The sequence below is a fragment of the Takifugu flavidus genome, chromosome 12 (assembly GCF_003711565.1).
Source record: "Takifugu flavidus isolate HTHZ2018 chromosome 12, ASM371156v2, whole genome shotgun sequence".
In the NCBI taxonomy this organism is placed as follows: Eukaryota; Metazoa; Chordata; class Actinopteri; order Tetraodontiformes; family Tetraodontidae; genus Takifugu; species Takifugu flavidus.
The window spans coordinates 987963-1011896 of record NC_079531.1 but is presented as its reverse complement, the minus strand read 5'-3'; the positions used below and the strand labels follow the sequence as shown (position 1 = coordinate 1011896).

At 51.5% G+C, this 23934-nt stretch overlaps 2 protein-coding genes across 2 annotated transcripts in view; both read right to left on the bottom strand.

Annotated features, from left to right (window-relative positions):
- LOC130534840 (calsyntenin-2-like) overlaps positions 1-9345 on the bottom strand; it is a 105151-nt gene extending 95806 nt beyond the window's left edge. Inside the window, exon 1 of the mRNA XM_057049432.1 lies at positions 8900-9345. Within this exon, the coding sequence (XP_056905412.1) occupies positions 8900-8960 (61 nt within the window). The 5' untranslated portion in view covers positions 8961-9345. The remainder of the gene's footprint in view (positions 1-8899) is intronic.
- A 4806-nt stretch (positions 9346-14151) lies between these two features.
- Positions 14152-15292, bottom strand: lpar5b (lysophosphatidic acid receptor 5b). The gene has a single exon (XM_057050388.1). The coding sequence runs from the start codon at positions 15113-15115 to the stop codon at positions 14207-14209; it is 909 nt and encodes a 302-aa protein (XP_056906368.1). The 5' UTR covers positions 15116-15292; the 3' UTR covers positions 14152-14206.
- Between the last annotated feature and the right edge of the window lie 8642 nt (positions 15293-23934).

Genomic DNA, 23934 nt, shown 5'->3' with positions numbered 1-23934 from the left:
TCTGACGGGTTTGTTCGAGGAATTTCCCGTTCCCGAGAGCGGCGATGGTAAATGTCAGGCAAAAAAGGCGAGACAAGCGCGCCCTGATTATTCACAGCCTCTGGATTAAAATGCAACAGATCGCATCTTAAATGCGATTCTGCACGTTTGGGCTCCTTCTCCTTCTCCGCCTCGCCTCGCTCCGCTCTGTTCTTTTCATTTCAATTTGCAGCTGTCAGTCACTCGCCCGCCTCCTCTCTCCCGTAAACCTTTTAGTCATTGGCACCATCCCGCCGCAGGTTTCCCATCATCCCCCCCCGCTCCCCATCGAGGCGTGAGCCCCGCACTGCTGCCTCGCCCCCCCACGAGGCTGCAAATGGAGAGGAACGTGGCAAAGGAGTGATTACGATGTCAATTCATAAACACTCTCCGACCGCATGGATGAATATACCGACGGGGCAGGAAAATGAGCCACGCTACGTTGAGGAGAGCAAAACAAACATGCAGACGTCAGATCCCTGGGATCAGGAGAGAAGGTAGGAGGAAGAGGAAGAGGTGACGTTTATACTGGGAGAGGCGTCGCCTGCTGGGAAACAGGCTGGCCGAGAAGGTGAGGGTGGTGAGAACACACACACACACACACACACACACACACACACACACGCACGCACGCACACACACGCACACACACACGCACACACGCACGCACGCACACGCACGCACACACACACACACACACACAGGCACGCACACACACGCAGACGAGGCGTTTTCATTTGTTTTGGAGCATCAGGTGGCCAGAGGAGAGCATCACCTGCCAGCTAGATATGATCTGGGTGTTGGCAGAGCGGCGTAATTGCCCAAGAGGAGATGAAGCATTGATATTTAAATGGGGCCTGAGCGAGGGGGGGGGGGGGGGGCAGCTGCAGGTAATCCACCTACATTAGAGTGTGATCCCAAGTTGTAGCGGAGGATTAGAGCCTTGATATTTATTTAGCTGTGCAGCATATGCAGACGTGCTTTGGTCATAATGTGTTCTTTAAATCCACTTCGGCTGCTTCGTGGTCTCGTCACCGTGGCGATGCTGAGGTCAGGGTGGCTTCACAATGAAATCCACTGCATGTGTGAGTCATCTGTCATAATGAAGATCTAAACAAGTGTTGCTCACACTCTCCCGCTACGACTGTTCAAATATTAACGTTGTCTCCGCGCCTCTCTGGGAAGGTTGCATTTTTCATAAACTCGCGGCAGTGAAATGTGTCCCGGCGCTCCGGAGCCTCGCTGTTTACGTTCTCCGTGTCTTTCCTCGAGAGGACAAACGTCTTGGACGGGATTTCCAGCGGCCTTTCTCCATCTGTCATGCGAGGCTCTGGAAGCCTGGGCTGCCCTCTGCCTCGCTCTGCAAAGTCAGACGCTGCTAACGCTCCCGCTGATCCCATCGCTGATACCGGGGAACAACGGAGGCTCACGCCAGAGACGGAGGAGGCCCTGCCCGAGTTCCTCTTTTCTCCGCAGCAGATAAATGATGATTGCTCTGCCGGCCATCTGGAACAAATGAATGAGAACTGAGGAAACAATCTCACAAGGTTCATTTAGCATCCCGGGATTATGAAGTCATGATCACCAGGGGATGAGAGTCGGCGTTTAAGGTGCGTTTCCAGGTGGCGTTGATGTTCCGACGTGATCAAGGGGCAAAGACCTCGTATACGGAGAGGAGCTGATACTCTGGATTTCAGCGCTGCTAATTCCAGGTGAGGGTCGCAGAAGATGGAACTGGAATACAGGATCAGGAGTGCAGATGTGCTGCAGATGTGCTGCAGCAGGAAATGGCGTCTCCTCAGAGTCCAGACTGGCTAAAGCGCTGGTCCGGAGGCCGCTCTGCTCTCGGAGACAGATGTTTGGGCCGAGCGCGGCCATCCGCTCCCTCCATAATGAGAACTCATGGGGTCCGAGACAGGCCCACACACTGCGCACATACATGGACACGTCCTCCTCTGGTCTCCCCTGATTCACAATGAAAGCCGACCCCCCCCCCCCCCACCGCCACAGAACCGCCGGCCAGTGAAAACAACTTCACCATTTCCAAGCTAACACGATGACCTTCAAACACACACCAGCGTCCAGAGGGCATGGGTGAAGGAAAGTGTGTGTGTGTGTGGGGGGGGTCCAGCAGTTCTGACTGGGTGTTGAGTAAAAACAGACCTTTAATTATTCTCCAGCCCTTCATTAGCTTCTACACTGTGACATCTGAACATGCACATGTTGGGGGATGAATCCCAACGAGGAGCTTCTTTTCTGCTCACCTGTGCACCTTTTGTTCATGGGGGGCACGGGTGCCAGGGGCTTTGCCTCCTTTCCTAATTTCTCGGCTCTTTACAGGATTTTACTGGCCTCGGAACAAATCGGGAATGTTTTTGGTGGGAAAAATATAAAAATTCTAATTTTAGCTTTAAGTGGCCTTAACCCAAAACCTGTCCACTCCAAGAACGTCCATGGGGTCCTGATGAAAGGCGCAGAGAGAAAAAAGAGGGAGAGGAGCGATGGATCCGGAGGGAAGAGAGAAGGGCACGATAAGAGCCGGCTAAGCCTCACCGCCGGTAATTACCTCCACACTAATGCGAGAGCGGGAAATCCCTGCAGGACCCTGGACAAAGATGAGGACAAAAGGCTGGAAACCATATAAAACCCAAAAGAGGACAACAGCGAATTTGTACTATCACTAGTTCCAAGATCAGACGACGACAGGCGGGGAGAAGATGGGGATAAAGGTAAGACTGATGGAGGGAGAACAGAGGACGAACACACCGGAGTGGGCGAGATACAAGCGAGGGGAGGAGCAGGAACACCCTGACCCAGATCCTCCTCCTGCTCCAGCCGGGCTGCACGGGGATAAAGCTCGACAGCTGGGTCAGGTCGTGACAAATATGCAGATCTGAAACACAATTCAGCTGTGGAAGACTTTGTTTTCTCCATGATTACAAGAAGATTTGATCCCAGTGGATGTGGAGCCTCAGTGTAACCCCCCCCCCCACCCTAGCAACGCTGGTGGGAGCACCCTGGTCAATTTTCCCAAAAGACGCTTGAGCAAATGAGGCCCCGAGCGTCACATTAAAAAAATGAAGCCGGCAGGTGCTGAGTTCACATCCCTGAGGAATTCACCCCGAAGCACATAAACACACACACACACACCACACACACACACACACACACGTGCATACATGTACACAATTATGGAGCCAGGGGGAGCTTAAGAAAGAGGAGAGGTGGAGCTGTGTGTGTCTGAGTGTGGCTGTTTGTGTGTGTGTGTGTGTGTGTGTGTGTGTGTGGTGTGTGTGTGTGTGTGTGTGTGTGTGTGTGTGTTTGTCAGTGGCCCAGTTACAGAATTAGACTGTGCTGCAGCCGTGACAGGTTTTACACAAAGCCACCTGTTCAAAAGGTTCCACCTGTGTGTGTGTGTGTGTGTGTGTGTGTGTGTGTGTGTGTGTATGTGTGTGTGTGTGTGTGTGTGTGTGTGTGTGTGTGTGTGTGTTCGTGTGTGTGTGTGTGTGTGAAGGCCACTACATTACCCAGACTAACTACTGGCTTTTTAGCATATCAAGCTGCACTCGGCTGAGATTCCTTTAGCAGGTACGGCTGAAGCACAAATACGGCAAAAGTTGTCACGTTCCGGCGTCTATGGAGCCAAATTTCAGGGTCTGAAGGTTCCTGCCTGCAGTATTTGTGAGAACATTCTTCATAAAAGCAAAGGAACCATCAACCTAATACTGCTGTCATGTCTGACAATGGAAACACTGAGTCCAAACTGCAGCTTAGCGTGTTCATTGTGATGCCGCGTGTGCCCTCGCCACTTTCGACCGTCCATCTGTCAGCCATCAATCATCGCTCAGCCTTATCATAGCGGTGACAGGCCGTCACATCCCTGGTGCCTTCTCACATTTCTCCTCCCCTCCAATTTCCTGCAAATGTGGCCTATGCAAACGTCTGCTCTCACTGAAGCGCTCTTCCAGGGCAACATCCGCTCCATTAGCCGTTAGCATTGGCTGAGAGGAGCTGGATCCGCTCAGCACCAAGGACAGCACCCTGCATGTCCAGCTGTGGTCGACCCATCTGCTGATGCCAAACAGGACAAAAACTACATATAAACTAAGCACATAAATGCTGGAGGTTTTGATAGAGTTCAGCTAGCTTCCCTGTTCCCTGGAATAATAATCCCAGTCTTTTTTCCAACCTCTGCTAGCTCCTCTTCAGCTTCCTCACAGCTGGCATATGGGCGGACAACTGTTGCATTCACGGGGAAACGCACAGATTAATTGAGATTGAATGGAGATGGCGAGAACAGACATCCAAGCGGCGGGCACTTAACACAATGATCCAGGCAGAACCAGACCAGGACTCAGGGTGTGTTTGTGTTTGTCTGTGTTGGTTTCAGCCTTTAAACTAAACGGGAAATAAAATTAGCACTTGATTAATGAGCACGCCACAAAACCCAATACCTGTTTATAATCACTAACCTTGCAGAGCATTAGCAAATACACGGCACTAATGGTTCTTAATGTGGGGGGGGGGGGGGCAGACTGACAATGAAGACTGGGTGACGTGGAAAAGAGGGCAGAGCGCGAGCTGGAGCCGTTCTACAGCTCTGTGGGGGACTTCAGGGGGGTTCTGATACACGTCAGAACTTATGCAGGAAGACAGAACCGTGGTTCTGAGCAGAGGAGGAATGACATCACAGGAAGGAGGAAAAAGAAGCTAAAATCTGGAGGCAGAAGCAGGCGTGCCCGACTCTCAGGCTAACGTAAACATGACTGGCAGATGAATATATACATACTAGAACAGAATATGAAGTCTCAACACAATCAGATGTCTCCTTTCCTCTCATTGGCTATTCAATGAATATTAAATGAATCACAACTCTGGTCGTTACCAGAGGCTGATGGAAGAAAGTAGGTCCAAACATGGCAAACACACAAACTAATGCTCACATCAGGATTCCTGCTACGATCAATCAACCATGCAAGTGCTCATTAGCCACAGCTCGGGCACGTGCGCTGTGTGTGCATGTGAGTTCAGAATGTTCCTAACAACCAGGACAGACATTTGTTGACAAGACTATTCCACCGGAGAAAAGGAAACAGCACTGTCACCCCGCCACTCTGCTGCGTGTCCATTTTAAAAGTCTGCACTCAACTCGGAGTGCTCCACCTGTCAGGCCGGAAGATTTATGAGACCCCCCCCCCCACACACTCTCTCCTCTCACTTGTCCTCTAACACTTCCCATCTTCTCTTTTCTGATCATTTCCTCTGGGGTCAGACAGACCCAGCTGGTGGAAGGAGACGGGTCAGCCAGCATCTCTCTTTGTAACCCCCCCCCCACACACACACACACAACACACACACACACACACACACACACACACACACACCATCAGCGCATCCGTGCGTGTCTCGCCAAAGTGTGTGAGTGATAGAAAAGTCCACTGAGTGAGAGTGGATAGGAGGGAAGTGAGTGGAGAGGAGAGGAGAGGAGAGGAGAGGGGAGGAGAGGAGAGGAGAGGAGAGGAGAGGAGAGGAGAGGAGAGGAGAGGAGAGGAGAGAGAGGAGAGGAGAGAGAGGAGAGGAGAGGAGGGAGAGGAGGCCTGAAGTGGAGTTCTTTAAAAATCCCAGAGAGCTCTCGTACGAGCGAGAGTGGGAGCTGGGAGCTGATCGTGTCTGGAAAGATTAAAACGTCTCACAAACCTGATTATTCAGAGAGGAAGCGACAGTTCTTACTGAGAGAGTCATTCCGAGAGCAGGAAATTTAATTCAGCTCCTCTCAGTAGATGGGAGAACAATAAATCCTATATGATGTTGATACAGGTAGAGCGTCAGTAGGTGTGTTCAGGGAAGCTCGGTTTTTTAACAGCCATCATGGTGCTCACACATCTCCTGATGATCTAAAGGATATTGTCGGACTCCCCACGTGTCCAATGAGCAACACGCAGGCGAACCATCAACCATCAGACCACTGGTACCAACCTGCTGACAGTGTTCATCTAAACATCCATCCAAATATGACCAAAAAAGAGGCTAAAAGGATCCGGAATCACAGTGAAACGTTCCTTATTTCAGCACTTAGATTAGTATCTCTGGATGTTTATAATTAAGTAACGTTCAGAAACTGGTAAAGCCTTAAATACATTTGAAAAACCCTTTTACACCCACATAAAGAAAGTTTCCAGACGGAGCTGGGAGATGGACGATGCGGCTGCAGCGGTGCTTCATTAAGTTCCAGAACCTCCAGTAATCACAGAGCTGCGGCTGCTCTTTGAACCACCGCCCCCCCCTCGTGATCTTCTGCCCTCAGATCAGCTGACACCCTGCTCTGTTACATCATCTGAGCAGCTCTGCTCCTCCAGTGACTCCCAACCAACAAAAAAAAAGACAGAGCGAGTTCAGATCACACAAATTTAATCCTCAAACCAGCAGGATTGACCCGGATTGACTCGCCGCTGGAGACGGCTCATTCTCCCCGAAACATCAGCGGGAACTTGTCCCGACTCTTCATATGCAAATCGGCGCGCAGGTTTCCACTTTGTTTGGTGTCACTGACACGTTTGGGGATTTACGGAGCACTTCCTGGGCATAAATCTGCCTTCTTCAGCCACTCTTGTTTCCGCACTAATGGGATTCCTAAATCAGTGTCCGCTCGCCTCTCTGGTCCTTCCACGCGCACACAAAACCGCACTGATACCGCACGACTGCTCTCAATTAAACATGCAGCCTCACAAACGCTCCTCAGTGGAGCCTCGGCTCACGGCAGCAGGGATTCCAAGCGTACGCAGGAAACACGTCCAATGTGTTTATGGAGATATAATAAAGGAGCAGGAAGGTTCCCGCCACAAGAGTCCGTCTGCAGGTAGCTGAATTATAATATAGTCTGCTGGTAATGAGCTATCTAAATTCAGAGTCTATATTGCCTGGAATTACACAAAAGTGTGACTCAGGGCCGGGCTGGCACCAACTCGGCAGCTCTTTCTGCTTCAGCGCCCAGAGATTCTCCCCGTCGAGCAGCAGCACGCTCGGCCCTGGGAAATCATTTCCTGCCTCAGTGTGGATCTGCAAAAGCAATAATTCCTCTGTAAAAGACGTCGGCGCCTCTTCCTTTTCTGCATGCTTAGAGACCGTCGACATGATGGTCCCCTCGATGCCCCAGCTTGTGCATGGAAACCACCCGCCTACACACACAGGTAGCCAATGATCTTAGCTTAGCGATTAGCCCTCTGAGCCAGGTCTGAGGAAGCTGCACGTCACGCCGCTAAACAGAACCTGACACTTGTGGTGACACTTCAGCGTTATCTGGAGAGCAGCCTGGCGCCGCAGAGGCGGGTCCCTCGCCGCACACCGAAGCGCTCCAGCCGTGGGACCCAGTGCTGAGGCGGAGCAGAAGCGTCTCGGCGGCCAAATGCCAAGTGCGACAGCTAGCGGGGAGGGTCAGCGGAGATCACCTGGACAGTCGGATCTTATAGTCACCAGGATTCAACAGCAGAGGCCCGCGGGAATCCATTAGAGCCCCGGCGAGCTTCGTCGATAATCTGTTTACTTCAAAAAGCAGCACTGAAACGGCCTTTACCAGGCAGTTGGTTCAGATCGGACCTTAAATGGACAGTTTGGTGGGTCTGCTTCATGATGCAAAGCCAGCCCCCCCCTCCCCGCCAGGTCAGGCCTGTGCAGAAACGAACACGTGTTTCTCCTCCACAACCAATTCTCCATCCACACATGAGCGCGCGTCAGCGGGATAAACAGCCCGCCATCGTCAGGGAGACGCGCGGCCCCACCGCAGAACTGACAGGTGCCACCTTGTTATTCCGCCGTGCTTAAAGGCGGCGCGGCTCCGCGGGGAGCTGATTAACGCCAACTTGTTGTCGTGTTCTCCGGGCTCACTGGAGGGTTGCGTGCAACTGCGGGATGCTGGGATGCTGCTTCGGATGAGATGAGCTCAGTGGTGAGAGGAGCCTGGCAGCACGCTGCACGTCTCGTGCACTGGAGGTGGGATTGTTTTCAACCTGATTCTCATCGGCTCCCAATTTACCTGAAGTGGAGTGCACAGGGTTCCTGATGGTCCAAGCACAGTTGCAGGCAGAAGAAACCAATGAATTGTGGAATTGGAATTGCTGAGTTGGACGAATCCAAACGGAGAAATTTAATCAGAATTTTTAGAGTCAGCTGCTCAATCCAAGGAGTTTATGCTGCTTATGTGGCTCTCAATTAAAACATAATTTGTTTCAATTATCTGCTTTTCTGGAGCAGGTACGGGCCTGGCTTTAGAACCCAATTATGGTTCCGTTTGCTTTATTGTCCTGCCTTCATGAGCACATTCTGACTGAGCCGTCCGACATGTTTCTTTCATCCCCTTAAACTAAGAGAAAATTCCAAACTCGTGTCTCCCCAGACGCTCCTGCAGCTGCAGTAACAGTGGATGACCTCTTCATGTTTGCCCGGGGTGATTCCACACCACGAGCATAAATAACACCGCACATCTCCGAACCGAAAATGGGTCATTCGTGCCGAACAATACAGCAACGCTCGCCTGCTTCGGGAAAATATCCACAATTCAAGCACATTATGAGAGGAACCCTGAAAGCAACTTCAATGACATGGTCAAGATGGAGTAAACCACCACGCCACGATCTCTGGCACGTTAGACAAAAGTGCGCGGCGATGACGAGGTGCCGACAGGAAAGAGGAGATGAAGGAGGAGGAAAGTGCGAGAGAATTCCAGAGGAGAGCTCAGCCCACACTTCAACCACTCTGAAATCATCGCCATCAGCAGATTTAGCAGCAGCCGCGCTGCATCTCCGATCCGCGGCGGATCCGAGGCGCACACGCACACGCACACGCAGAGGCGCGCCGGGCGGAGGAAGTTGCCCTTCACCTACCGTACCTTTGGTGCGAGAAGCGCTCAAGCCCAGAGCCAGCAGGGCCAGCACGGCTGTTCTCAGCATCTTCACGGCAGAGACTCGGGAAGGAGAGGGGCGACGTCTTCTCTCTTCTCTCCTCCTTCTCTCCGGCTTTTAATTCTTCCCCCCCTCTCCGATGCGCCCTCTCCCTTCTTTATCCGTTCCTTTTCGCGCAGAGTGCGTAAACAGTTGACTGGTACCGAGGACAGCGTGGAACAGGAGAACCGAGCCGCTGTGGAATGCACCGCACCGCCGTGGCGGATGGTTTCTGCCGAGACGGGACCGGAGAGCCGCGCACCCCGGGACCAGAGCGAGCGACGTCACAGGGAGGAAGGACTCAGGTGCTTCTTCTCCCCTCTCCTGTCGTCCAACTGCCCTCCAATCTTCGATCCTTCCCTCGCTCTCCTTTCCTCCGCCCTCTCCACCTCCCGTCTACTCTCCCCCCAGCCTCCCAGCCCACTCCAGCCCACCACGCCGAGGAATGAAATCAGCCGTGTGGAACGCTGCGTGGACGGGTCCCATTACACCCGACACAGTTTAATTTCATTAAATCAAATGCACAAGCAGGACACATGCGCGGGATGTGCTGGAGATAAATAATAACAGCGCATGCACTAGATTCGATCCCTTATTCATACATATCATCGAAGACTTGGGGTTTGGTTGTATTTTCCCCAGATTTCCAGCTCAGTGTACTAATAATTACCCATATTTAGCCAATGCCATAGAGCTTCATACAGCAGTTTTGGGTGCAAATCTGCAGCGGTTTGCTCATGTGTAGCCCCATTTTCCTTCTGTACTCCTACATTGCTCTTTTATCAGGAGTGTAAACCTCTTTTCTTCTGGCAGTTTAATTCAAGCACACACAGAGAGACAGGAGAGCGGCCGAGCCAACAGTGCGAGCCGGTACGTCGGAACTCTCCAGACAGGATCGGTTACTGGGGAAACTGAACTCATGGATCCTGGCTGTTGGGCTGCATTCTGAGGTTGGCTTGAAGAAATAGGCCTCGTAATAAAGTCTCAGACGTGACCCGACTCCTTATTTTGGTCTGAGCAGCACAGAGCATCGCTGCATGTTTGTCATACCAAGGTCAAATATTTTACGCTGCGACATCTCTTTCAAACTTTTCATTTGACACCTTTAAGCGTTGGTTCCACCTGGGCCGTGCACGGCCAAATGTTCGCAAGAGTGCATTGTACTTAAATTCTTTAAGACCGAAAGTAAGAGTTTTCATTTCTGCTTTTGATCTCGTAGCATATCGGAAATAAACTTGGATTATTCTGGTAAACTGCTGCCAGCGTGGGAGGAACAAACATCCAAGAATGATACAGTGACGACAGGAAATGAAGTCGTCAACCCTTTGATGATTACAATCCTTTAATGTTTGCAGGGTCAAAAGCAGAAATCATTCCAAAATGATGTTTTCTTCAGAAATATGACGCAAAATTAGTTAATGAACGTCATTTTAATGTTCCGGAGAGCTTCAACTGAGGTGACCCTCAGGGAGAAATAAGGTGTGTGTGCGTGTGTGTGCGTGTGTGGTGTGTGTGTGTGTGTGTGTGCGTGTGTGTGCGTGTGTGTGTGCGTGTGTGTGTGCGTGTGTGTGTGTGTGTGTGTGTGTGTGTGTGTGTGTGTGTGTGCCGTCCAGAGGGGAGGGGAAAAAAGACAAAAGCATGTATGATGCAACCCAACTGTGGTCAGTGCAATCCTGTTTGTCTTCCTAAGTTCTGCCTTTCGGAGCCGTTACTGATGCAGATGACTGAGGAGCAGAAATGAGCCTCCAGAACAACAACAACACAAATACTACTCATTAAAAGCAGCCGCACGCTAAAGTGCACGGACCCTCTTGGAGATGACCAGGACACGGGCGTGTCCCAGATAACCGGTGGGTCCTGCGGAGCCACGAGGACACTTCTGATCAAATAATGAATAATAAATTCATTATTATTAACGTTGACTGAACGCTCCTGCCTGATATTGATTGTGGGTCGTTTTTGTTGCTCTTTGAGCTGAGGGAACCTCTGGGTCTGCCCCCCTTCATGATGCCCTGCTGCAGAGCACTGTGGCAGTAATGAGGCCGCCCCGCTGCACCGAGGTGACTTCAGCACACGTGTTTCCTGCATCGCCACAGACAAACAGCTGTCAAATCTCAAGTCGAGCGGCAGCCACCGATTATCCGACTCAAGCTTCACACCCTGTCTGGGAGTATTTGAATCAAAACAGACAGTTTGTGTCCCACCGGTGGCTCCTCTGCCTGATCGGAGTGGGAAAACAACACCGTGTTAGCGGCGCTAAAGACAAGACGCGCAGCTTTAGACTCGCCTGTGTGAATATCCCAACCTCTGATGGAGGTTAAAAGTTTACAGGAAGCAGAAGTGAGAGACAGATCAGCTGATAACGATCAGTACGAGGAATCAGCCAAACCAATGTGAGTCAGCACTCATGTCAAATGTATCGGTGGAGAAACGCTGATCTGGTCCAGCCAATCGCCGCTCGACTCGCCACAGTGGTTATTTTACTGCAACGTGATTGGCTGCTGCTTGAGAGAACCTGGGAATCAATTCCAGGAGACACGGAATCCACGGGGGGGGGTTCTGTAGGAGCCACCACCACCAGGCTCACGCGCCGACACTCGCGTCCTTATCTCGACACCGACAATTACGCAGAGACGCGCGTTTTGGCGCCAACAAAAGGAGGAGATCCGTGCGCTCGCGGCGAGCGTGACGGAGAGAAGCTCTCGTGCTTCTCCATTTACTGAACACATGGAGGGGAGGGAGAGGGAACCAGGCCGTCGTCCATGGAGCCCATGGCCCAATCAAAGCTCGCCTTTCTCCCGTACAGGATTTCTCAACGCCAGCGTGGTGGGAGATGTGTTTGGACATTAGATCAAATCCCCAACAAAGCAGAATGCATTTGAACGGGTGATGCTGCAGAGCACGGCGGCGCCAGATGGCTCCCCGCTGACGCTCCTGTCACCCTCCATCCAGCCTCCTCCCGGACGTGAGGAATCCTCCTCCGCCGACCAAGGTCATCTTGTCTCAGGTAATCATATTCCACGTTTCTGTCGGTCCTGCCCCCCCCCAGCCCCCCACGTCTCTGCCAGCGCCTCTCCACCGTTTGATGGCGCGATCACTCCTCCCCGACACCACCTTCAGGCCTCTCTATCCCCGGGCCTCCGCCCTCACTCTCTCTTTACCGCATGTGACAGAACGCCGCCCCTTCCACACCGCCACCCCCGCCCCCCCTCCTCCCCGACGACAGCTGGTTGAGGGCTGAGGGGGAGGAAGGATGGGTGAGACACGCCACCCTTCAGTGTTTCCCCTTCAGCTCCTTCTGAGGAAGTGTTGGTGGCGCTTCTTTGAAGCTGCTTACATCATGTGGCGCCGTGAAGCCGAGAGAATGCCTTCTGGCCCCATTCTGCCTCAGCGCTCCGGCACAAACTGGGCCACAACTTCTCATCAGCCTAAAGCCTCGCACCCTCATCCCTCTCATTACTGAAAAGGAGAAAAGTTAGCGTTCGCTTCATGAAAGCCAACCTTGTTTACGTTGTTTATACAAATGGGAACACACTGAGGGATTGGGTGGATTTGAGCATCACGGTGTCAGAGTGTTTATTCAGATGCAGCTTGATGAGCAGCAACAGTCGGGCTTTAATAGTGTCAGACAGCAGCAGAAGGATGCATCCAGTGCAGCTGCTCTTCACTATAGGAGCCGCTGCTTCTGTTCCGACGCGCTCCGGCGCTACATGAAACGCTCCGCTCTCCCAGCCGAGCCCACTTCACCGCTACCTGTGCTCCTGTAGCCCGCTGGAGACGGCATTCATCCCTTTGTTGCAGCGCTAAGACGAGCAGCGTGAATGCCGACTGCGAGGCGACTTCCTGCGCACTTTCTTCAGCACACGGATGGCTGTGGTTTCTGAGAGCTTGGCACGCTGCGGGACCGCTGTTGTTCTGCTTTATGAGCTCTCCGCTGTCCCCTCAGAAGCTTCTGGGTCTGTTCCTGTCGCTCCCATTTTGTTCCTCCACTCTGCTCTTTGTCTTCCTGACCCTCCACAGCCACCGGAGCTGGTGCTGCTGAATGGTAATGCTCCTTCAGTTCAAGGCAGACAAGGCTGCAACACAGCGGGCTTGTTTGTTGGGTTTGGCACTAATGGCTGCAGGGCTCAACGGAGCCGCTTCGGTTCCCTGTCTTTCTTTCTTTAATGACCTTGACACATGCAAGAACAGCACATCAATAAAAAGGTATCTGAGACAGAAGGTGTTGCATCTGTGTGGCTTCCAGGCCACGTCAGTGTTAAATGGTGTTTTACATTAAGGCTCCTGCCTATAGGAGACATCGGCATGGGGGTGATTTAGAATGAGGTACTTTTCTGGCCAGTCTCTCCACATTCATTCTTCCCAGAAGAGGGTGCAGGGAAAGGTCATGGAGAACATATATGAAGCTGCCTGCGTGCAGCTTTCCAGTTTATAAAAGAGTAAGATTAATGTTGCCATTGCACGCCGCTCCCATAACCTCTGTATCACTAAAATGATTGAAACACGTTCTATCTTTTTAAAGATGTGACCTTAAAGTGCAGGATAATGTATACAATGGGTTCCCTTTCCACACGGAGGCCACGAGGACGTCTCAGCTGATGTTGAGTCAACAGGAAGTCCCCAGTGTCTAAATCCAGACATTACATCTGGATTGTTTCAAATCTAGATCCTTCATGGATCCCCCCCCACCCCCCCCCCCCCCCACCCTTTGGCCAAGCTTCAAGGACCTGAGAGCTGCTGGCTGCACAACTGAGACAGTGACTGAAAGCACAAAAGCCTCGGCGGCATCACAGGATTCATGACCAGAGAGCGCCAAATGATGGCGAGAGGGGATCCAACGAGGATGGAGGAGGATTGTGTCTAATGCCCACACTTTAAATTTACTTTCAGCCTCCAAATCATGCCACCTCCCGGGGAGGGGAGGGGAGGGGAGGGGAGGGGGCTAACAAATTAGCTTCAGCTTATCTTTTAATGACTGTTAAGCATCTTATCACACCCATGTTCCACAGATGTGCTCTCAAGATCACTTTGGTAAAGATCAAATTTCCTGTTCATAAGTTTCCACGGCGATTAGAAAAACCCTAAAGGGGGAAACAAAACCCACCGAGACTCAGAAGAAACCTCGGTTTATTCTCTGCTTCTGATTTTACAAATTCTAAAAATAACAGATTTGACGAGAGAATTCAAATAAACAGCGGCGAAGGATAAGTGAGACTTTTATTGATGAATTATATTCCATCTTTATACCATCCTCCTTAAATGGCAGCCGTGCTTCTCCAGCTGTTGGTGCCAGTTATTCTGTTCAAAGAGAGCTCGTCGTCCTTTTTCCTCCAAAAACCATCCAGAGAAAAGTAGTAGAGCACAGGATCCAGGCAGCAGTTGACACTGGCGAGACACAGGAGCGGCGTGGAAAAGGGCTTCCAGCTGTGAAAGAGCGCCACGAGCGACCCGGGCAGAAAGAACAAGGCAAACATCAGCAGGTTCATCACGAAGATCAGCATGACGTTCACCTTGTTGTTGACCACCACGGAGGGATTGAGCTGCCTCTGCAGGGTCCAGGACACCATGGACGTGCACACCACGTTGACCGCCAGCATGGTCAGCACCAGCACGGGCTGCACGAAGTCCAGCAGCGTCATCGGAGGAGGACTTTGGAATTCAAAACAAGCACTTTCCGAGCAGTTCTTTAAAAAAATGGAGAAGACCACGCTCTCTGGGACGTTCACCATGACCACGCACAGCCAGACCAGCCCCGAGGCTTTCCAGGCCTTGGAGGAGCTCCGCAGGTGGCGCGAGCGCAGGGGGTAGACCACGGCGAGCAGGCGGTCCACGCAGATGAAGGTGATGAAGATGGAGCTGGAGCGGATGTTGTTGTGAAAGAGCATGGTGATCCAGATGCACGCCTGGTTACCCAGCGGCCAGGTGCCCGTGGCGTAGAAGTAGACCCTCATGGGCAACGAGACCACGAGCAGCAGGTCCGAGACGGCCAGGTTGACCATGTAGACGGCGCTGGGGGAATTGATGCTGTGGCGGCGCAGTAGTATCCACAGCGACACGGCGTTTAGAGGCAGACCCAGCACGATCACGGAGCCGAACACCAGCGCGTACGCGGCGTGTTTGGCCTCCGTCCCGTTTCCTCTGATCGTTGAGTTGCAGGTTTCCATCGGAGAGAAGATCAGCACGCGGAGGCGAGCGACTGTAGCTGCGAGACTGCAGCCACCCTGCCTCGCACCTCCGTGTCGTCAGCGAGGCTGCGGCGGAACAGTTGAAAGTAATGAAAGAGGAAGCAGTTTCACCACGGCGGAAGGAGCGGGGCGTCGATTCCAGCGCCGCTGCGCGGCGTCTCTCTGTCTAGCGTGAATCATTTCGCATCATTCGAGTAAAAGCAGGTTTGTCTTCAGCAGCGATAAGAAAACGCACGGGAAGCACCAAAAAAGCGCCACGTTTCAGAGGGCTCCACGCCACGTTTCAGAAGGCCCCACGCCACGTTTCAGAGGGCTCCACGCCACGTTTCAGAGGGCTCCACGCCACGTTTCAGAGGGCCCCACGCCACCTTTCAGAAGGCTCCACGCCACGTTTCAGAGGGCTCCACGCCACGTTTCAGAAGGCTCCACGCCACGTTTCAGAGGGCTCCACGCCACGTTTCAGAGGGCTCCACGCCACCTTTCAGAAGGCTCCACGCCACGTTTCAGAGGGCCCCACGCCACCTTTCAGAGGGCTCCACGCCACGTTTCAGAGGGCTCCACGCCACTTTCAGAGGGCCCCACGCCACCTTTCAGAGGGCTCCATGCCACGTTTCAGAGGGCCCCACGCCACGTTTCAGAAGGCTCCACGCCACGTTTCAGAGGCCCCACGCCACCTTTCAGAGGGCTCCATGCCACGTTTCAGAGGGCCCCACGCCATGTTTCAGAGGGCCCCACGCCACCTTTCAGAGGGCTCCACGCCACGTTTCAGAGGGCCCCATGCCACGTTTCAGAAGGCTCCACGCCACGTTTCAAAGGGCTCCACGCCACCTTTCAGAGGGCTCCACGCCACGTTTCAGAGGGCCCCACGCCACGTTTCAGAAGGCTCCACGCCACGTTTCAAAGGGCTCCACGCCACCTTTCAGAAGGCTCCACGCCACCTTTCAGAGGGCCCCACGCCACCTTTCAGAGGGCCCCACGCCACGTTTCAGAGGGCTGCACGCCACGTTTCAGGAGGCTGCACGCCACGTTTCAGGAGGCTGCACGCCACGTTTCAGAAGGCTGCACGCCACGTTTCAGGAGGCTGCACGCCACGTTTCAGAAGGCTGCACGCCACGTTTCAGGAGGCTGCACGCCACGGCCACACACGCTCAAATCCATGTCCGGGGTTGCAACTTCATGGCTTCAATAAAGCAGATGGGAATTTAGCAAAGCTTGAGCTCGGAACGCTTCGGAACGCTTCGGAACGCTCTGGACTCGGAGAAACAGGCGGGACAGCGTCAGCGCGCCGCCATCGCCAACGTGCACGTCAGGGGGCTCCTTATGGAGACGTTGGGTGGATCAGGAAGAGGATCGTTGACCGTTCCTGACCACAAACACCAACCAAGAAGGTGAAAGACCTCGTGGTGGGTCCTCTGGAGGCACGCACGTCGTGCTGAAACCCTCCCGTTCGCTCACCGCACCTCTTCCTCTTCAAACCCTCAGTCTTGCTTTCTGATCAGCCGCACTGTTGCCTCCTTCCTTCCCTTTCCAGACTTCTGCTTTTTTTTTTTAACGTTACACCTTTTAAAAAACACAACACAGCCGTGTGCAGTTAAACTAAGGACAATCAAGAGGGAGTAAGGGTGTGAGATGCTAATTTGTCCTGATTAGCATCTCAAGTGGGGACAGAAAAACCGTCTCACACTGGAATAAAACGCGTCTTTCTGAACGTTTGTACGACACGAATGTGAACTGCTGGGCCTCCATCTCAAGTCGAACCACTTTATTATATTTTTCAGGTTCCGCCCACCTTTGCATTCTCTATTAGCTGTGTCTATTATTACATCTTGATGGTCTCTCCATAGCAACAATTAGAAACTTCACCGTTGCCTTATCAACTGATCTTAAAGTTACCACTTTAGCTCTTCCTCCTTCTCCTCCCTCAGCCTCTGAAGGACTGAAATCAGCGAGACAGAGACGGCACTTTGGAGGGGGGGGGGGGGGGGGGGGGCAGCATTTCTCTGCATTACTAAGAAAAGAAGCTTGAGTTTGGTTTGTTTTCAACCAAACCCTCCGTCAGACAGGAAGTGGAGGACAAAGACAGAAAAAGTGAGCAAATGAGTTTCCCCCGTTGCACCCAGCACGCATCTGATGTGCATCAAAATTAGGTCTCATCTCACTTTTAATGGAGTCACTTCAACATTTTGCATAACCTGTCACTGGCCCACTTCAGGTGGTGGTGGTGGGGAAGGGGGGGGGTTTCACAGGAAGCAGCTCTCTGCCCGCTTCATTAAAATTTCCATTTCGGCAGCGGCAGGAGCCTCAACGAGCCCCGCTCCCATGCTAGGCAGCACAAGGGTGTGTGTGTGTGTGTGTGTGTGTGTGTGTGTGGTGTGTGTGTGTGTTGTGTGTGTGTGTGTGTCCAGAGAGGTTTATGGGCGGTAAACACGCAGCGAGTTGATGCAACTGTCAAGTGCGACGCGTCTCTGTTTGTCCGTCACTCTCTGGAGTGAATGTCGTGCAGGAGCTGCGGATTTGAGGAGATTATAAACCTATATAGATTATTTGGCTGTCATTAGCATCCAGGCCAAAGCAATTAACCTGCTTCATAAGTTTCAGCTAAAGCTCCAAAACAAGCTAATCCATCCCCGGCTGCAGGGACTTCATGCAAGGAGAAGGAGCTCAGAATTTAAGCTTAAACGAGCATTTATGGCCGCTCCTCACCTCCGACTTGAACGCTAACGGGTTCAGAAGGGAAGGAGGGCGAATAAGCTACGGTCGCTAAAGGTCCAGGAGAGGAGACACCTGGCGTCTGTACAGTGACCGTTGTTTAAGCTGCACCAACACCTCAGATGTAGCCTGGTTTAATAAAGTGGAGCAGGAGCGGAGCCCAGTTTTCAACTTCTTTCATTTATAATCTGGGTAATTACCTCTGCCAACAAAGATAAAGGAGCTTAGCTTTTCGCCCGCCTTCGCCTGAAAGTCTGGGCTGTTTTTTACCTACAGAACTCAGAGAATTTCAGAAGAGAAGCTAAACAAAAGCCGGCGTTTGCTTCAACGGTTCGATTGTGGTAAATCTCTCCAGCCCGACGTTTGTTTGGTTGTTTTGATTAATATTTATTCAGAGATGTCCTTGCGTGATGGAAGAATGAGTGACTGTTATCTCGAAGAGCAGCGGAGGATGTTGCAGCAGATTAATATCAGTTTGGCAAGACTGCGGTTAAAATGAACACATCAGACAGAAAACACATTCTTCTAACTAAATTAAAAACAACACCCAGATGCTGCTGGCATCTGCCCTCAAACACGCCAGGAGTTCTGGGAAATGTAGTCCCGGACTAGACCGAGGACACGGTGGACCCAGAGGGCGTCAGGACCGGCCCTTTTCCTTCAGAACCAAACTACCAAATAACCAAATTATTTGTGTGTGTGCATAAAAAAGTTTCGCGCTGCATACGTAAACTGCCACGGTGCACGCAGGACAGGATGTTTGCAGGGTTTGTGGTGCGGAGGCACCTTCCTGTGTTCAGCCACAGGTAGAACACAATTCTGTGGCCCTTTAGATCGAAGCAGGGAGGAACGCGAAGCGGCGACAGATCAAAGCGGCTTTTGTTTGGGATTTTTGGGTGAAATGTGGAAGTGAATCATTTATGTGACCCCCCCCCAGCTAAGGTGGCACATAATCCAAGATTAGAGTTCAAAGACATGAATGATATGGAAATGGGACGACCTTCACCTGTCTGCAGGGGTCAAAGCCTCCTGATGCTGCTTCATCCAAACATGAGGTTAAGAACACGACACCTTTGGCTTCCATGGACGACCGAGGCTTGTAGAGGAGTTAAAGAAACGTGGTTCCAGGAAAACATTAAATAGCACCCTCTGATGGGGCAGGAAGGGCAGGAAAACATTAAATAGCACCCTCTGATGGGGCAGGAAGGGCAGGGAAGAAAACATTAAATAGCACCCTCTGATGGGGCAGGAAGGGCACCAAATCATGTCAGTGGAACACAAAGAAACTTTCCATGCAAACGACCAGCACAAATGCTGCTTAAGCACAGATTCACTTCATCTGTGAGATGAGAATGTTCCTACATCACCATCGGCTCCACGGGCATCCCATAACTCCGAGAGCGCGGGTAACCTCCAGACTGGGAGATAAAAGCCTCCGTGGGAGATGAAAGAGCTGAGCACCGCGCCCCGCGGTGCAGAACGGCACTCCGGCGTGGAAACAATGGAGGCGTAGCATGATGGCGTAGCATGATGGCGTAGCATGATGTCTAGCATGATGGCGTAGCATGATGTCTAGCATGATGGCGTAGCATGATGGCGTAGCATGATGTCTAGCATGATGGCGTAGCATGATGTCTAGCATGATGGCGTAGCATGATGGCGTAGCATGATGGCGTAGCATGATGTCTAGCATGATGGCGTAGCATGATGGCGTAGCATGATGGCTAGCATGATGGCGTAGCATGATGGCGTAGCATGATGGCGTAACATGATGCCGTAGCATGATGGCGTAGCATGATGTCTAGCATGATGTCTAGCATGATGGCGTAGCATGATGTCTAGCAGGATGGCGTAGCATGATGGCGTAGCATGATGGCGTAGCATGATGTCTAGCATGATGTCTAGCATGATGGCGTAGCATGATGTCTAGCATGATGGCGTAGCATGATGGCGTAGCATGATGTCTAGCATGATGTCTAGCATGATGTCTAGCATGATGGCGTAGCATGATGTCTAGCATGATGTCTAGCATGATGTCTAGCATGATGGCGTAGCATGATGTCTAGCATGATGTCTAGCATGATGGCGTAGCATGATGGCGTAGCATGATGTCTAGCATGATGTCTAGCATGATGTCTAGCATGATGTCTAGCATGATGGCGTAGCATGATGGCGTAGCATGATGTCTAGCATGATGTCTAGCATGATGTCTAGCATGATGTCTAGCATGATGGCGTAGCATGATGTCTAGCATGATGGCGTAGCATGATGTCTAGCATGATGTCTAGCATGATGGCGTAGCATGATGGCGTAGCATGATGTCTAGCATGATGTCTAGCATGATGGCGTAGCATGATGGCGTAGCATGATGGCGTAACATGATGCCGTAGCATGATGGCGTAGCATGATGGCGTAGCATGATGCCGTAGCATGATGCCGTAGCATGATGGCGTACCATCATGCCGTAGCATGATGCCGTAGCATGATGGCTAGCATGATGGCGTAGCATGATGCCGTAGCATGATGTCTAGCATGATGGCGTAGCATGATGGCTAGCTGAGCGGCGCGTTCAACTCCGGAAAGGAAGGAGGAAGGAAGATGAAGGAACGGGAAAATTGAGAGTCGATGCAGCAGCGAAGGCGCAAACGGAGCAGGAGGAAGTAGAAGGTGGTGTGAATGTGAACGTATTGCACATCACAAGTTTAGCAGAAGGGAGTCGGTGTGCGACACGTGTGAGAACTGGTGGCTTCCGCTCATTAGCAGAGCTAAAAGAGTTTTAAACGTGGGATTTTTGAAGCAAACTGGAGGTTAAAAATGGAACGATGCATAAGTTAAATGCCGATATTTGAGTGGGGAGTTGGAGTTCAGCATAACTGTGCACGGCAGATCTTTGAGCTAGTTTTAGCATGCTAGCCTCCCTAAATGGAAAATGGTCACATTTCACACATCCAAAACTTTTAATTTATAAAGTAAAGTAGTATTTAATGAGAAGGATGTTTGGAATCCTCACATTTAGAAGCTATTTTGAACATTTTAGCAGCTGTACAGTTAAATTTACTTCTGTGATACTTTAGCTGGGCTCTTTTTCTAAACTTAACCAGAGTTACTGAATCAAGGTTGGACTTTTCCCTCAGTAATGAAACTTCAATAAATGAAGTGGTAATTTGGCACTTTCATTCCTAAACGTAATGAGGTTAAAACACACAAATATTTTGCAGGTTGAAATAAATCCCGATTTTCTGCTGGTCCGTTAAACTTTATGGCCCAAATTTCTGCCTCAACAATAATGAATAAATTCTGATGCGAACGAGCAGCACTTAACCTTGAGCGCTCCGCCCACTACTGTTGCTCCCTCACCCATCAGTCACAGCAGCGACACCAGCTGAAGCACGCAGAGCACAGCAGCACCTCGGGCAGCTGCTGCCAATGCTGCTGCGAATGTTGCTGCTGCCGCTCCGAATGCTGCTGTGAATGTTCTGCTACTATTACTGCTGCTGCTCTGCTGTTGCTACTGCTCTGTTGCTGCTGCTGCTCTGCTGCTGCTGCTGCTGCTGCTGCTGCTGTTGCTGCTGCTGCTGCTGCTGCTACTGCTGCTGCTGCTCGGCCACCCCGTCTTGCTAAGCTCATGCTCTGCCTCTCCATTTTAATGCTCCGTCCTCCCGCCCAGGCCAAGATCAGGACATTAGAGAGGAAATCTCTGGGTCTATCGGGGGAAGCGGAGGTTGTCGATTAGAACCATGAGTCTCTTTGTCCGCCCACTTGGCTGCGACTCACCCAGGTCTGAGCGCTCGGGCACCTTCCCGTCTGCCAACGGACAGTTGACTCGGTCCCAAAATATTCCGACAGGTTTGAATCCAGCACCGCCGGGTGGGGGGGGGGGGAGGGGTTGCAGCGCGCAGGTCTACATGCAGATGGCGCTGCGCATAATGAGCACACCTCAGAGGGCCCCGCGGAGGAAGATCAAACTGGCGCCGCCTCCGCGGCTCCTAATAAAAACACAGATCCGGCAGGATTCCCCTGCTCGCCACGCGGGAGCGACGGTGGCGTGCCAGTTAAAGATAAGCATGGCCTCCATCGCCATGGTGATGCTTCAGAGTCTCCATTGTGTTCTACATCCTGGGGGGGTGATAAAATTAAGTCTAAACGTCGTAATCAGGCAGCAAAAGTCCAGCTATTTTAACCTATTTTCATTTCTCCATTGTGGGTTTTGGTCCCAGCGGGATTTTTAGCAGCGTTTCAAACGTTCCCATCGTGCGCAAACGTGCGCCGTGCTCGAGAACTTATGGAAATACATCAGAGCGGTAACGTAAAGCACATCAATGATGTTTCCCATTATCATAATGAGGAAATTACCTTTTTTTTTTTTATTATGTGCGTAACTCGACTCAAACACGGACGATAAAATCGAGTGTTCGCACATGAGCCAATTATCTCCTCTGACGTGGGAATCTGCCCCTTTTTCCTGTGAACACATTAACAAAACGCTTAATAAACAATGACTAAAACACTTTCTTATGTCATAAAAGAGCTCAGAAGGCAAGCGAAGGTTCTGACCCGTCTGAGCAGAAACGTGTGGAATCCTCTGGCCTTCACCAGCCGACTATAGGAGCAAACATCCCACGTCCAACAGCACCGCCCTCCTCCATTGGACGTGGCCAGAGCCACCGATCACAGTTCAGGGTGATCTATAAAACCCGCTCCTGCAGATGAAGCACTAAAAGCTCCAGGCCTGCATCCGTCTCTGAGATTAACGGGGGAAATGTTTGCGCGGCAACGGCTAAAAGTGCATTTATGCCAGGGAAATGTAAAGGAATGCCACCCGGGTTAATGGAGAGGGAGCTCGGTGAGGAGCAGAACAAAAGCAGTGGATCTAAATGATCACTTCTGTGAGCAAACACCCACCAGATATTCATGCGAGGCTTCGGCAGAGCTTCCAAAAGCCCTTTTTTCAGTGATGAATCTCTGTTACAGCGGAGTTTAGATCGGCCTTCACCTCGTTCTCGCAGGAGAAAAACAAACCCCATCCTTCGCCCATTAGTATGAGAGAGGTTCCGCAACAACAAACAACCTCTTTCCACGAGAACTTCAAAAATCACAGCAGTCCGCATCACCGTGCTGGACTGCTGCTAAGCTATGGAGCCGCTAACTGCTGCTAAACTATGGAGCTGCTAACTGCTGCTAAGCTATGGAGCCGCTAACTGCTGCTAAGCTATGGAGCCACTAACTGCTGCTAAGCTATGGAGCCGCTAACTGCTGCTAAGCTATGGAGCCACTAACTGCTGCTAAGCTATGGAGCCGCTAACTGCTGCTAAACTATGGAGCCGCTAACTGCTGCTAAGCTATGAAGCCGCTAACTGCTGCTAAGCTATGGAGCCGCTAACTGCTGCTAAGCTATGGAGCCGCTAACTGCTGCTAAACTATGGAGCCGCTAACTGCTGCTAAACTATGGAGCCGCTAACTGCTGCTAAGCTATGGAGCCGCTAACTGCGTCGTTTAGCTGCTGATCTCTCAGCCCCCATCAAAGCTGGAGAGAAATAACCTGCAGACGGAGTCTGAATGTGGGAGAATAAAGACTGCAGATGTCTGTTGATGTCACAGACACGATGGGCCTCGGCGAAGCTTCTCCCAGCTCCGCGACAGCGACAGAGGAATTAACGCCACTAAATCTGCATAAATGGAGCGAGCAGTAAGTTAGGACAACATGACAAGCCTCTGACATTAAGCACTTGTAATAAAACGTTCTGAGAGTTATGATGCTAAATTTGGATCCATCATGCAATAATGATGATGATGATGATGATGAGTGGTAATCACTCCTTTCCACAGTCGGAGATCTCTTTTTATTGTGTTAGCTGCTAACTCCTGCTAGCTACTCTGAAATCACCTTGTGAGCGGTTGTTAGACTTTGAATAATAAATCTCACAGCTTGCTGGAATAATCGCGAATTTTTCCCGTTTATAAAGCCTGTGAAGCCGAAAAATCCCAGAATTAGAGGGGCTGGTCAAGAGCTTGTCCGTGTCCGCTGCCTGGACTCATGGCAGTTGGCCTTTTCCCCGGTGGGTTTTCTCCAGGTCGCCGCACCCTCTGGA